The 14670-nt window shown below is 51.3% G+C and overlaps 1 protein-coding gene across 2 annotated transcripts in view; it reads left to right on the forward strand.

Annotated features, from left to right (window-relative positions):
* LOC308228291 (protein CEPU-1) overlaps positions 1-14670 on the forward strand; it is a gene marked incomplete at both ends in the record, with an annotated part of 326758 nt that overhangs the window by 296859 nt on the left and 15229 nt on the right. For both annotated transcript variants that reach the window (XM_080631564.1, XM_080631563.1), the window contains one exon: positions 1822-1947. In XM_080631564.1, the coding sequence (XP_080487690.1) occupies positions 1822-1947 (126 nt within the window). The remainder of the gene's footprint in view (positions 1-1821; positions 1948-14670) is intronic.

The raw sequence follows: 14670 nt of genomic DNA on the forward strand, positions 1-14670 counted from the left end.
GTGAGCTCTGCAAAACAAGCTGAAATGGGATGATGTGGCTTCAGTAGTTAAAAACATCAGAAAGGTTCCTCTGTGATTTAGCGAGCATCACATTGATGATGATGGATATTGCTCTAGTTCTGTCGGTACGTTCAGCTGGAAGCTATTTCTTCTTCCCAGGCGATGGCAGACAATTCACTGTGCCTCCACTTGTCTCTTTCCACCTCTGAAATGGCATCAGTAATACCTTCTAGGCCTACTTTTGTTGTCCAGACTAAGATTGGGCTTTTTCAAGTGCATGTGGCTTTCCTGACCAGCAATCCCAGCCTTGCAGGGCAATCATTACACCACTCTCATTAATTGCATCTCCTCAATGGACTACGTGGCTCTTGACAGAGCATCTCCCAGCTCTATGCAGGTGCGTGGTCCCACGAGACATGGGCTGTCCCTTTCCACTGGGCTTAATGACACTGATGCATATTAATATGTCTTTTGGTGTCATCTTTGTGCCCTCCACTGTCCTGCCCCAGAGCTCCTGCTGTTCTGGGAGCATCTGATCCGTAGTGCATGATTAGTAGATTAACCATTGTGCCCACAGCAGCAAAAAAATGAACTCCCAGAAGCCCTTCAAAACAGAGAATAATTCATTACCCACCTTGATTTCCACTTAAAATGTACTTTAACTACACTTCCAACTACAAACCCTAAATCACCCTCATGTTCACAAAAAATCCATCATTTTTTATTTTATTGCACAGCACTGGCATGACATAATCCCTTCCAGAGTGTCTTGGAGTGCTTTACGGATCAATAAATTACTTACCTGCGCAGCAGAGGCAATGCATGCAAGGCCATTGCAGTCATTCCAGCTTGGCACAGCCCCGGGAAGGATGTGGCAAACAGAGAGACGCAGGGAAAAGCATGCTCAGGAGTGGGATCCAGGTCAGGAATAGGGGTGTTGCAATGGTCTGGGCTGCAGCTTCAAGCAGGTCAGTGGCTGGGGCTCACCCAGGGAGGGTGGAAGGATGCTTTGGAAGTGAGTTGTGAGTCTCCTGCACGGCACCGCAGTGGGATGCTGATGCTGCTCGGCTCTGGAGAATGGCCTGGAAAATAATAATCCAAGGAAAGTGATGGTCTTTATTATGTCGTGCAGGTGCAGGCTGCTAACAGCAGCTGTAGAAACCCCAGCCCTTCCTTGGCAGCCACATCCCTGCTCTCTCCTCATCCCTTCCCCTTCTCATCACCCCCCATCGTATGTGTGCGTCCTCAATTTGGGTCTGGATCCCTTGCATCTAACCCACTCCTGTGTGTTCTTAATGGCTCAGGATGGCTTTCATCCCAGTTGAATTTCCCTTCCTTTGCATAGTGCTGGAGGCTCCTCGGTAGACTTGTCTTCATAGCCAGCAACTCTTGATGCTTTCCTGGTTGCAAGTGAGCCTGCAGAAAGAGCTGCAAGCCACAGGCATCTTTTGGGTGCTCTTGATGGAGTTTGGAGGGGGTGGATGGTGTTTCCTTAGTAGGATGCAGCTCTGCTGGAAAGGGCTGAGAGGACAGGATGAGTACTGGAAGCGGGGTGTGGGAGAAGTACCATCTCACACACAAAGAGGTGCTAAGGAGGAGCTGTTTTAAGCATCCCTACGGTGACTGAATCCCTTCTGGCTACAGCTTCTTCCCACTTCAGCCTTTGTCTTCTCTGTCCCCCTTTACCCTGCGGGATCCCATCAAGTCAGATGAGACTGACGGGCTACTGCAGAGCTTGTCAAGGTGGAGGGAGCCACATTTTGGGATTGGAGTTGGAGCAGAACCGGTTGCATTTGCATTTCCCTCCTTTTGTCATTGCAGTGTCTCCGAAGATCACCGAGATCTCTTCTGACATCTCCATCAATGAGGGCGGCAACGTCAGCCTCACCTGCATAGCCACGGGCAGGCCAGACCCAACAATCACCTGGAGACACATCTCACCCAAAGGTAAGAGCCAAACCTCACCACAAATACTCTGTAGAAGGCACAAAGTTGGTTGCAAGCAGCTGGGGAGGTGTCGTTGGTTGGTTCAGGTAGCAAAGAAAGGATGATGTGCGCCAGAGAGATGGGATTTAATGCAGCAGTTGATGACTCTAGTGGAGAAACATCCATCTTGGTGGTGGAGTTGGTGGTTCTGCTTATATGGGGCACTGGCTGTAGGTACCAGGTTGATCTTGTTGTGCTTAGGGATTGACTGTGCTCACCTGGCTCTGTTTTGGGGGTATTCTCGCCTGTTGCTTGAAAGGAAGGCTGTAACTAGTGCAAATGAGCAGGAAAAGCCAGGAAGCATTAATTGGTGGCCTTGTGAATTGGTATGCAAAGCCTGAGCAGAGCTGTGTGGGTGTGCCAGCGGGGAAGCCAATTCCCATGCGTGCCCATATCGCTGCCAAACTGGTTCCCAGGTGCTTTTTGGTGTTTGCTTTGCCTTTTGCTGCCCTGTTCTTGCCGGCAGCAACAGAAACCAAGGGGGTGATGCCTGGTTTCTGCTGCTCCGATCCCATCGAGTTCAACCTCATGCTCTTTTCCCCTGAGGTTTTACCAGTGTCTGCCTCAAGCTCTCCTCGGGGACGCCCCGGCTGGGCTGTCGGCAGCCGGAGGAGCCGGCGCAGCGGCGGCAGTGATGGATGGGGCCGTGTCTGCTCTCTCCGTTCAGCTGCCTGACGATGGCTGCGGCGCCTTGGTGCAGCTCCATTGATTTTTTGCTGTTTGTCTGCTCTGAAGCAAGCGGCTGGGCCGGATCCATCACTCTCCATCGCTCAGGCAGGGAGCGAGCTGAGGCGGTGGCAGCTCAGCCCATTCCCTTGACAGCAGCCTCTGTAAAAGCCATATTCCCCCCGGCGCACGTGTTGGTTTATCTGCTTTAGGTGGTTGTGTCCCCGAGACGGTGGCCTTCGGTCAGGCTCTGTGCGTGGATGAATGATGAAACGCAGAGGGCGCAGATCCATGTGCTCGTCTCCATCCCTGGGTGTCTATGCACGGCATTGAAGTTGCTGTCAGTGTAGCTGTCACCATCAGGTGGCATTTACGGTTGCGGCAGTCCGTGTGTTCCTACCTCGAAGCCTTTTCTTCTCTGTCCTCTTCCCCTTGTCTACGCTGTCAATGCATTTTTGTCTCACTCAACCTCCTCATTGCTTGTTTTTCACATGCATCTTGTTTCCCTCACATCCCTGCTCTCCTTCCCGCATCCCCTCCTGCTCCCCAAGGGCCCTCCTCTCTCATTCCCATGCTGTTTGTTGCCTTTTCTCACACACTATCCATCCTCTCCTAACCAGGCTCCAGCTCCCAATGCCTCTGTCTTTTGTGAGGGCTATTTTCCATGTTTGCTGCCATCCAGCGGGTTTCTTCCCCCAGGGAATCTTTACCTGCGCTTGAACCAGATGTTTCCATTTTACTAAGGACTTAGCTGCTATGGAAACTGAGGATGCACCAGGAGAGGAAGAGTGAGCTAATCAGAAATTACCTGTGGTGCTGTGTAATTTGCAGCAGCAGTCTTACCTGATTTTGGCCATGATTAGGCATTCTGCTTTCGAAACTCAAAGGGAACAAATGATCACAGAGATTTACTGGAGTCTGGCCTCATGCTTATGGAGGGTGCTGAGCCCAGAGGTGGCCCGAGACAACTCCGGTGGCTGCAGATCTCCATAGGCAGCTCCTGTTTCTCTCTCTGGCTCTGCCAAGCTGCTGACAGGGACCTTTACTTCTCCTTTTTGCATTCAGTTCACATCGCAGGGATGAGGATTGGAAGTTTGGGGACCGAAATGAGAGCCAGGGAAGGTGCACAGAGGGGCTGTAGCAGATGCTGGGATGATAACCCTGTCCCGAGTGGGACATCGTCTAATTTGGAGAGCTGGGAACAAACAGGGACCCAAAGCTCGTTGCTGGATTTCAGGTCTGCTCATCCCAGGGGAAGCCTCGAGCCTCGAGCCGCCTCCTGTTCCTTCTCGCCGCCTTTCCCCATCCCGCTTGGAGCGGTGGAGAAAAGGGATGAGGAGGGTTGGTTAAGGGAATGCTGGTGCATAATTGAAGGGTTTACATAGCCGATGGGCAACAGCTCTCAGCGGTGTCACTGGGGAGAGGCTCTGATAGCACTGTCTGTGCCAAGCACGAACAGAGCGGGGGCTGAAGGAGCCGGTCCCCGTGCTTAAGCTGGTGAGTGCTCCTCTGTGCAAGGCTCTTCATGGGCTCTATTATTTCCTTGCCAGCTCTGTGCAGCTCTTGGTGGGAAATGGAGGCAATATAAGAGGTGTTTGCTCACCATGGAGTGTGTGGTTGGGTCCTTCAGGGGATTTACACCGAGAGCAACCCGGTTCCCTGGTGACTGAGCTCACTCAAGACCCTTTTGCCATCCCTCACCTTGACCACTGGGTTGTTTTCTCTCCTGTGCATTGCTCAGGCCTGGTGTAATATGGGCTTGGTCCGGTAACTTTTGCATCCGCAGTAGTTGGCACGAATGGGAGCTGTTAAATCTGGGTTTGAGACCGGTTGGTTGGAAGATTCCCCACAGCCAGGAGGAGGAGAGAGTTTTTGTTGGATAACTCAAGCTGAGTGAACCTGAGCAAGAGTTTTCTGCAAGTGAGTCACATCAGTGCCGGCCCTGTTGGTGCCTCCATCCCTGCTCAGAACCTGTGCCCATCCTCATCCTCCTGCCATGAGCAAAAGCAGGACGCTGGCTCTAGAGAAGGGGTTTCTGACCTTGTGGCCAGTCTAACCAAGATGTGTGACATCTTCCATCCTTTTGCATCACTCCTCTCTGTCCTTGCTTTTTTCTTCTCCCAGTAATGCAGCTGAATAGGTTGACGTGGATAAAGATGAGGATCTGGTGTAGTCACAGCTGCTTCTGCATCAGTGGAAGAGGTTTAACTGCCCTGGGTTCGGATGCTCCAGCTGGCAATGTGACTGCCACCAGAGCTGCCAGGCACCAGGGCTTCAAAACACAGTCACCAAAACCATGATAGAAAGCCAACTTCTGGCATGCCATGGAGCAGACCTATCCCTCCTTGGCAACCAAGAGAGGCATCCTCATCAGGGTGAAGGGAGGGAGGAGGACAAAGAGGGAGAGAAGGATGCAGATATATATAACATCCAGCAAGAAGGCAGCAGCATCTTTCCAGAGGAGGTGTAGGTTGTGCTGAGGACTTGGAAGCTGGGGTCTGAAAGGCAATGTTGTGTGTGCCCACACACATTTGGCTTAGCACTCACAGGTGCCAAGCATCTCTTTGCTTCCAAGGCTGTCTTAGGGTTCGCAGTGTCACGGTGCCAATGTCATCTGTAAACTGCAGAGAGGTCTTCTAGTCAATAGTCTGGTTTTGGTCACTCAGGTGTTTCCATAGCTACTGGGCTTTGTATTTATTTTGGGGGTAATTCTGATGTTGTCATGGCAATTGCTGTGTTATCAGGCTGGTTTTCATCTCTCATAATAACAAGGGCTCAAGTGTGGTTATCCTGCCATGATGGAGCCAGGGGCCTGAGGAAAGGGTGTAAAACCAGGTGTGTGCATGGCTCACTTGTCTGGCCAGCATCAGTCTGTAACATGCAGACATCCCAAGCCAGAGCCTGCATCTAAGTCATCATCCTTAACAAGCCTTGATGGACTTTTCTGCCATGGGTTTTGTCTAATTGCTTTTTGATTGTTGCTGTAGGATGATGGATTCTGGTGTAAGGCTTAAGGCAGCGGCTGCCAGGATAGGAAAACGTTATGGTTTGGCTGCCTGGTGTATTTACTCATAAAAGGTCTGATAGAGAGGTTTTTAGAGCAAGAATCCCTCATTAATGTCAGGATTAGGCTGGGTGCTGAAGGCTACATCCCATGTGGAGTCTGAGCTGTGATTTGCTGAATCACACTGCAAGGCAGAGGGACAAGAGAAGGGAGGTGCTTGGAGGATCCTGATGTTGCCACATCCCGGATATCCTCCCTGATCATTCCATTTAACCCCTGTGGCCCTCCGTGTCCTCCCTGCAAGAGGTACAACAGCAGTCCCTTGTCTTGCAAGCCCGATGGGAGGATAAATAGATTCAAGACATGAAGCTCTCAGACGCAGCAGTAATCACAGCTCGTATATGCACTTAAGATAGATGAGGCCCGGTGGCCTGATGTGGCAGAGGTCTCATGAGATCATCTGTCTATACATGAGCAGCAAAGCAGCAAAGGGACTCTGGGAGAAGGCTGGTATATCTGGATATATTGATTCTCTCTGGCTTAAAACACGAGGACAAGCAACTGCAGAAAAGAATCCAGCTTGAACTGCTGCTTGTCCATGGGAAGGGGACATGTCCTCCCTTCCCAGAGCTTGGGCCATGAAACACATGGCTTGCTGTCTTCATCTTTCCAGGATTCTCTCTGGACAGGAGGCAAAGGATATTTGTAGGTTGGACATTAGATCTGGAGCCCGGTTGGGAGGCACAGGGAGAAAAGGGATGCACTTTGGTGGGAAAACCCTGCCTCAAGTCACCTTATGAGCTTCAGGCCAGAAATCTGTGTTCTCTGCTGGTCCTTTTAACCTCTTGGAGAGAGCAGATGGTTTGGGTAAGGCTGTTTCTGGTTCATCCTGGGGCTTGTGGTTCTGCACTCTCCTTTATCTCCTTTTGAGACAGTGTATGAGCCAACACAAGTTGTGTCTCGAGGAAGGGATGTGAGTCCTCCTACGGCAGCTATACAATGGGTCACAGAGCTGCAGTGTTGGCTTAGGTTGGCTTGGCCACCACGGTGGATGTGATGTCCCTCCTCCCCATGTTTCATGCATCTCAGAGTAACCGAGTATCTCGCTGAGGCTCAGACAACTCCTTTGGTGGCGGAGAACCTTGTCCTCCTTCCAAGAGGCAATTGCAGGCCCGGACTCGAGCTACATTAACTGAAGCATTTCAACCAGCTCCAATGCTGTCGGCAGCTCAACCATCCCCTTGTTTACTGTTGAAATAATTACTGCTTTGCCATAATATTAGCTCTGAGCCGTGACTCCATTACCATTATCGCCGGAATATTACCCATTTATTATCTCCCAGCAACCCTGGAAGATGAACACTAGGCTTCAGAGACCAATTGTTTTACAACAGACAGGATCTTGGTGTGCATTGTTTAATGAGGTAAACTACATTATAGCCAGCATTAATTTGGCTGCGGTGCACTCCACTAAATCATTGTTAACCTGGAAACCTGCCACCGGAGTTGATGCGCGCTTCCATCAGCACATGCCCCATGGATCGGCCGGGAATAGGATCACCAATGGCCTGGCTGGGTCTGCATCACAAACAAACAGGTTGCAGTGCTCTTGGAGAAGCAGGGCTTTGAGGTGGACACTAGTCTTGTGTGTAGTGATGGAGAAGCTGGCAGCTGGTACTGCCAGGGCTTGCTTGCAAAGCACGTGGGCACGTGCCAAAACAGGATCCTGCTGGGAGCAGGGTGAGTATGAGCCCCTTGAGGGCCAGTAGCATCCCCATCAGCTCCCATGGGAGCAGGGTGATGCCCTGCAGCAGTCGGTGGAATTGCACCGTGGGTTTGGCTTTCCCCAAGGAATGAGTGGAACATGTTTTGTGTGCTGGGTGCTAAGTGCTTGGCTGTGGGATGCTCCTGTTAGCATTTTACTTCCACTGATGCGCCCTCATTCCTCCTGCTTTTCCGAAGCACTGGGAGATTATGTACTTGTACGTGTATATATATACATAAAAGTAATAGTTTTGATTCCCTGCATGGTGGAAATCAACCCTCTGAGCTGATTTGTTTGCAGATTTGGCATTGCTGCCTCTAAAATATGCATCTCGGTACAAAAATAACAAGCCCCCTACCAGCTACAAATGAGGCAATGTCTTTCCCTTAAGAAAAGGCGGAAAAAAAACCCTCTCTCTTGGCTTCAGCATATTCCCTAAACATAGCTTTGCAATGTCACACATTCCCTCCTTGCCTGAGGCAGAGCGTGCTCCACTCCTTATCACAGCCTGGGGATGCGGGTGGGATGCTTGCTTTTGTGGAGCAGCCGGTCACTGTACAACAGGGTTAGGATTGGAGTTAGGGTCACTGTACACCTGGGGGCGGGGGGTAAAAGCAGGCAGCTGCCTGTACCCTCAGGTTTTATCCTTTGGTTTGTCCCATCGGTCACTGGCTACACGTTCTGGGAAGGTGAGGCCCACTGTGGTAGTGCAAAGGGCCCTTGTGCCACTGCCATGCCGAGTGCAAGGGAGCTGGTACCCATATAAAACCATGGAAGTGTTTAAAGCCGGGTTGGGTGGGTCTTGGAGCAATGTGGTCTAGTGGAAGGTGTCCCTGCCCATGGCAGGGCTTGGATTTAGACGAATTTAAGGTTTATTACAATCCAAACCAGATTATGATTGATTTTCTTGCACCTAAGTCCACCCATTGGCACAAGCTCGTCAGCCCTTGTGCACGAAGCAGTGGTGGGACCAGGTTAAGGAAGCAGGGAAGTTTCTATTCATTCCCAGTTCCCGGCATAACACCCTTGCCACCCCCAATCCTCATATCCCATGCTCTAGTTCTGTGCAGAGACAGTGATTTTCACACCGCTAGCAGCATTTCCCACGCCAGCATCCCTTCTCCATCCCCAGCAGCACCTTGCCTTGGAAGAAGGGATATGTTAGTTATTCCTTTGGTGTGGAGGGATGAGGTGAACAAAACCCAACAAGCCTCTGGATTTTCTCTCTTCTATCAGCACTGAACACAGCTCCTTTTCCCTGGTAATTGTGTGGCTTTGTGCTGGCATCTCACTCCCTGCTTGGGACTTGCCTTTCATTCGGCTGGCGTGAGGAAGAGCACGGGAGTGTCTGAGATTCCAGAGATCTCCACACAAATTAAAACCTTTTATCAGCTCCTAATAGCTCTGCAAACTAATTATATTTGGGCCAAACTTCCCCAGCGACTCCCCGGAGGTATTATTATAAAAACCTGAGCTGTGAAAACGCGTCCCCATTCTGTCAACACCGGGTCGTTTCTGCTGTAGAAAACTCTGCTCCGGCTCCTTTTAGCTCCCCGTGATGTGCTTTGCATAAGCTGCTGCAGTTGGGTTTGGGGAGGAAAGAGCCCGACTCGGTCTTCTCTTACTCTGCCACGGCCATCAGTGTGGCCTCGGGGCTGTGGGTGCACAACAGTGGTACCTCCATCCCCAGAGAGATGGATGTTGCGATGAGGAGTGGGAAGGATGCTCGGAGAGGTGGTGGAGATGCTCAAACCAGCAGGCAGGTGAAGGGAGCGAGCAGCGCAGTGAGGAGCTCTGCATGTGGATGGTTTTCTCGATGCCGGTGCCTTGCTGGGGGGCTTCTGGTGTTGTTGGAGCTGATTCCCCTCCAGATCTGTGCCTTTCTTTTTCCTGGCGTCACCATTTACTCCCTTCTCTCCTTTGTAAAGTCTCCTCTGCTTGCTGAGCTTGCACGGGGCAGGACACCAAGGCCGGAGGCATCCCCTGCCTTCTCTTGCTGCACCATCCATTGGTGGATGCAGCACAAGGAGATGCTTTGAGCCAGACTCCTGCCCTTGCAAAGGGCATGTCCATGTGGGAAGGAGGCTTCTGCTCCCTGCCACCCTTCTTCTGCTGTCCTTGCACTCTTCCTCTGCACAGATTGCCAGCTAATGGGGTGGAGCTAGAGAGAGCACTCTCTATTAATGGAGCAGAATATAAACAGAATAAAGCCTTCATTTCCCGGGCTGTGATTTCATTATTAATATACTTTACAGTTCACAGGTTGTTCATTTGCTTCCATGTTTTCTCAGCTGGTGTAATCTGCGGCGCAGAGTGAGAACAGTCATAAAATGTCCATTTCCAGTTGAATGTGCGTCCAATTCACCATGAAATGTTGCTCTCTGTAGTGAATATTAAGTGCCCGAGGAGGCAGGATTAAGCAGGGCAGTTTGCCAGACCCGCTCCGTGTCCCTTGGGCCTGGGAGAGATGTGGGTGCAGAGAAGGAATGGTGGCAAGGTCAAGTGTAGGGACTGAGGGAAGGTGCAGAGAGGAGACGGAAACAAGGAGGAGAGAAAGAAACCATAGAGGGAAGGAAAGTTGAAGAGAGGCTGCAAGAAGGGATGCAGTGGGAGAAGGATGCTCTGATGGAGCAGACCTGTGCTCCACCTCCTCTTTTCCCTGTCCCATGTCCTTGCTACTTGGCAGGGAAGATGTTACAGCAGCATCTGCTCCACTTGATAAATCAGTTGTTGGTATCTGTGCTCGGTCAGTGCTGTGGGCTTTGGGGTTGTGCCCTTCCTCGAGCCTCAGCATGAGTAGAAAGAGAGTTTCCTTGTCCCTGGTGAGGCTGAGGAACGCTGCTGTGCTTGTTAAGGGCAAGGAGCTGAAACGTGCTCACGATCTGGAGCTGCTCCCTGCCCTGTGCAGAGCTAAAGAACAGCAGTGAGTCACTCTGGAGTTGCAGGCACCGTTGCACATGCAGAACAAGGGCTTGACACATGAATCTGGGGGGGAGAACCATGGTTATGAGGGAGTAGGAGAAGTAGGAAGATTTGTTGTGTATTTTGAGTATTCTTTCATGGTTTGTAGCAAATTCAGTGGTCTCTCTGGGTCAGGGCAGCAGGATTTTGGGTAGCCATGGGCATGGAGGGGTACCAGCAGCTGCAGCACCACTGGCAGGGGCACATCTGGAGGAGCAGCTGGAGGCAGGCAGGGATGCGTGCCCTGGGTACCACTTCATGCGCCCATCTTTACCATAGCACTGCATGGGACAGCATCACTAGGGAAAAGGGGACAAAAAGCTAAATCCCAATGGATTGCCTAGGCCTTGGGGATAACTTGGGTGCTGCCCAGAGCCAAGGGCACCGTTTCCTTCCAATTCTTTGCTGAAATGACTTCAGCCACAGCATTCCTCACTGCAAGGGGAAAAAAATGCCTCTTCCTTTCCCATTTTCTCTCGGTCAAGTCAAGATAATAATAGTCTTTTTGTGATCCCCTGAACTTTCCCATCTGCTTGGTAAAACAATGGCAATTCTTTTTCCTCCTGCTCTCTCTGTCTTCTTCTCCTGTAGTTTTATTCTCCTACAGTATAATTTAAAGCCAGAGCAATGCCGTAGCCCGGGGTTTTTTCCCCTTCCTGTGAAACACTGCCGTTACTTAATATGGATTTTTCCTTGCAAAGCAATGCCTCTCACTGATGCTCCTCACAAATGGAGACATCAGTGCCATAAACCACGAGGGACAGAGCAAGGCCATTGGGCTGGAAAATAGCGCGGCTGCAAAAATAAAGAGGGGCTAAAGATGATGGAGAGGCAAGAGCGAGTCTCACCCTGCTGTGAGTCAGAGGGAGAAGGGGGTGAAGAGGGACCAGGGGGTCCCATGAGGAAGAGGAGGGGAGGAAAAGATTCCCTATTTGCAGAAAGATGTGGCAGTGGCAGCCGCCTCTAGGGATACGCAGGGAGAAGGGAAAGTTTCCCATCTCCCCATGACTCCTTGGCAGCGCTGGGGATGGATTTAGCTGGTACTTGATGCCTCTTTTTTTCACTCTAATGCCATTATGCCACTTGCTTCCCATCCACGGGATATTTTCTTAATGCGGCTGAAATGCAGCTTAACTGAGGTTACAGCCATGTAACGCTTGGGATTGCAATTGCTTCTTAAGAGCTTGTCCTACAGAGAAAGCCTTTGGGTTTCAATTTGCAGCCGGAGGGACCCTATGGTCCTGGCCACCAGCAGTTGTTTTTCTGCTAAATCCAAAGGAAAACGGGATGCCTGGAGTTTGGCAGGAGATGGAATGTTCTGTCTTGCACATAGGAATGTGTGGTTGATAGCGGATGTGTGGAGCTCGTAGCTGGGGAGACCCAGGACATTGTTTAAGGTGCTTTGTAGCCTCCTGCACATAGAAGGCAGGAGTAACAAAAGAGGCTGCAGTGTGACCAGCAGGTCGAAGGAGGTGATCCAGCCCCTCTGCTCTGCTCTTGTGAGACCCCACTTGCAGCACTGGGTGCAGTTCTGGTGTCCCCAGCATCAGAAGGACATGGAGCTGGTGGAGCAAGGCCAGAGGAGGCCATGAGGATGATCAGGGGCTGGAGCACCTCCTGTATGGAGACAGGCTGAGAACATTGGGGCTGTTCAGCCTGGAGAAGAGAAGCTGCGTGGAGACCTCAGAGCAGCTTCCAGTGTCTGAAGGGGGCTACAAGGATGCTGGAGAGGGGCTCTGCATCAGGGACTGTAGTGACAGGACAAGGGGTAACGGGTTCAAACTGAAACAGGGGAAGTTCAGGATGGAGATAAGGCAGAAGCTCTTCCCTGTGAGGGTGCTGAGGCGCTGGCACAGGGTGCCCAGAGAAGCTGTGGCTGCCCCATCCCTGGCAGTGTTCAAGGCCAGGTTGGACATAGGGGCTTGGAGCAAGCTGCTCCAGTGGAAGGGGTCCCTGCCCGTGGCAGGGGTTGGAGCTGGATGAGCTTTAAGGTCCCTTCCATCACAAACCAGGCTGGCATTCTCTGATTCCTTGACGTTCTCCTGAGCCACTTTTCTCCTTGCCAAGCCTTGTGCAGCGCAGCTTCTCCGAGAGACAGCGAGGAAGCTGCCAGCAACGGGATGGGCTCCAGGAAAACCAAGTTGCAACAGGATTGAATCGAGGAGCAGCGCTCCTGCAAACAGGATGCTCCTGTTTGTCTGAGCGATTTTCTCCGGCAGCATCTGTCACTCTCCAGCGTCTCGGTATCATTGCAGCAAATTATTTAAACACTACCCACTGTACCCCATCTGTCAGGCAGCCCCTCCACACAGATGGGGCCCTACCTTGCCTCCTCTCCAAAGGAACTCACCGGCAAAGGCTGAGCGCCAAACAACAGGAGAAATTAAATCAAAAGCACAGCTTTGGCACCCAGGGGGAAAATGCACATCAGCTTTGACTTATTGCATGGCTCACGCTTACAAGAGAGAAGCAGCGGCTTTTGTCACTGCAAGGGGCCATGAAAAATGAATTAGGGCCGCTGCTGGGAGAGGGCACGCAGGAGAATCTTTCATTCTGGCGACGTTGTCCTCTCTCACCTTGCAAGTGGCAACGGGGAAGAAAGCACAAGGAGGAAGGAAAAAGGAAGGGGAGAAAGGAGAAAGGAATCCTTGTTGGGTGGCTTGTTAGGGTCTGGCTTTAGGCTTAGGTGTCCCGAGAGCACCTTTGATGCTCCAGTGGGAGCACAGAGCTGCCGGGAGGTGCTGTCTCATCAGGAAGTCTCTGGAGAGAGCTTGGCTTGATACTTGGGTTTTATGTACCCTGGGCATGGGCTCCTGCAGGGAGGCAGAGATGCTGCATGGAATTAGTCTGTTCAGTCTGGAGAAGAGAAGGCTCAGGGGGACCTGATTGCTCCCTACAACTGCCTGACAGGAGGATGGAGCCAGGTCTGCTCCCAAGGAACAAGGGATGGGACAAGAGGAACCGGCCTCAAGCTGCACCAGGGCAGGTTGAGATGGAGCTGAGGAACAATTCCTGCCCCAGAGGGTGCTCAGGCATTGGAACAGGCTGCCCAGGGCAGGGCTGCAGTCACCGTCCCTGCAAGGGTTCACACACCTCAGTGCCATGGGTTAGTGGTGGCCTTGGCAGTGATGGGGAGCGGTTGGACTTGGTGATCCTAAAGGTCTTTTCTAACCTGATTGATTCTATGATTCTGTGAAGCAGATCAGAGCATCCATCCTCGTGCCACCATGAGGGTCACCACCTCTGAGCACGGGGACCCCGAGGTCCAAGTAGGAGGTGCCCTGCTCCATGCTTGTGGTAATAGGTAGATAGCATTAAGAAAAGCAGCCCTCTATGAGCCCTACACCCATCTGTGCACCCGACTGAACACCACATAGGTGCTTTGTGAGCTGCAGGCGTTGCTAATGTGCTCTAAGAGGGTAGGAAGTGGCATCTGGACCTTTTCCTATTGCTCAGCATCCTTACCAGCACCCCAGGAGGAGGCAGCGACTGGAAAAGGCTGAGTATGGTTGTTCCAGTGAGCCCTGAGCCTGACTCTCCCTTGCACTGAAATGAAAGGGCTCATTTTTGATTCGACTCATTTCCTCCTGAATTAGAGCCTCGTTCAAGGGTGGTTGGTCCCCGAGTTGTTTTGTTTTGTTTCTTTAAATATTAATTTCCATAATCCTTTTATTTCCCAAGGAACTACTTCTTGCAAACAAAGGGTTTAATGCTCCTCTTTTATTCCCGCTAACAAATAAGTTGTCTGAGGCATACAGCATCCCGCCAGCAACCCGAGTATCTTTAAGGCCAACCTGTGGTGCACAGGGGATGGAGGGGGAAGCATTCCCAATGGATCATGGGTACCACAGCAGCATCTTCCTGGAGACTGGAGGGCAGCAAGCTTGGGAAGCCTCCGTGCATCCCAGGATCCCTATGTTTTGCATGGAGGCATCTCTGAGCTGCCTTTTTGAGATGGAAGATTTGAGAGCCAAAGGCTGGGAAGCACAATAGAAGATAGACTGCTTGTACCTCATTGTCTGGAGAATAGATGGGCTGCAGGCTCCTGGAGAATAGGAGCTGCCACTCAGGTGGTTATAATAGAACAGGCGGCTGGTAGATTTCAATAAAAGAAATGAGTATAAATATTGTTAGGGGGAGAATAGAGGCAAAGTGAAAAAGATCTTGTTTGACGAGTCGCAGTGGGAAACTTTCAAGGACTTTCAAGCTCAAAACTCTTTACAATGGTGCTATAATGGGCAGCTCGATCGGCTGCACCATTAGAGTTGAGGAGAGCCAACGGGGCAGG

Source organism: Psittacula echo (genome assembly GCF_963264785.1).
Source record: "Psittacula echo genome assembly, chromosome: 18".
In the NCBI taxonomy this organism is placed as follows: Eukaryota; Metazoa; Chordata; class Aves; order Psittaciformes; family Psittacidae; genus Psittacula; species Psittacula echo.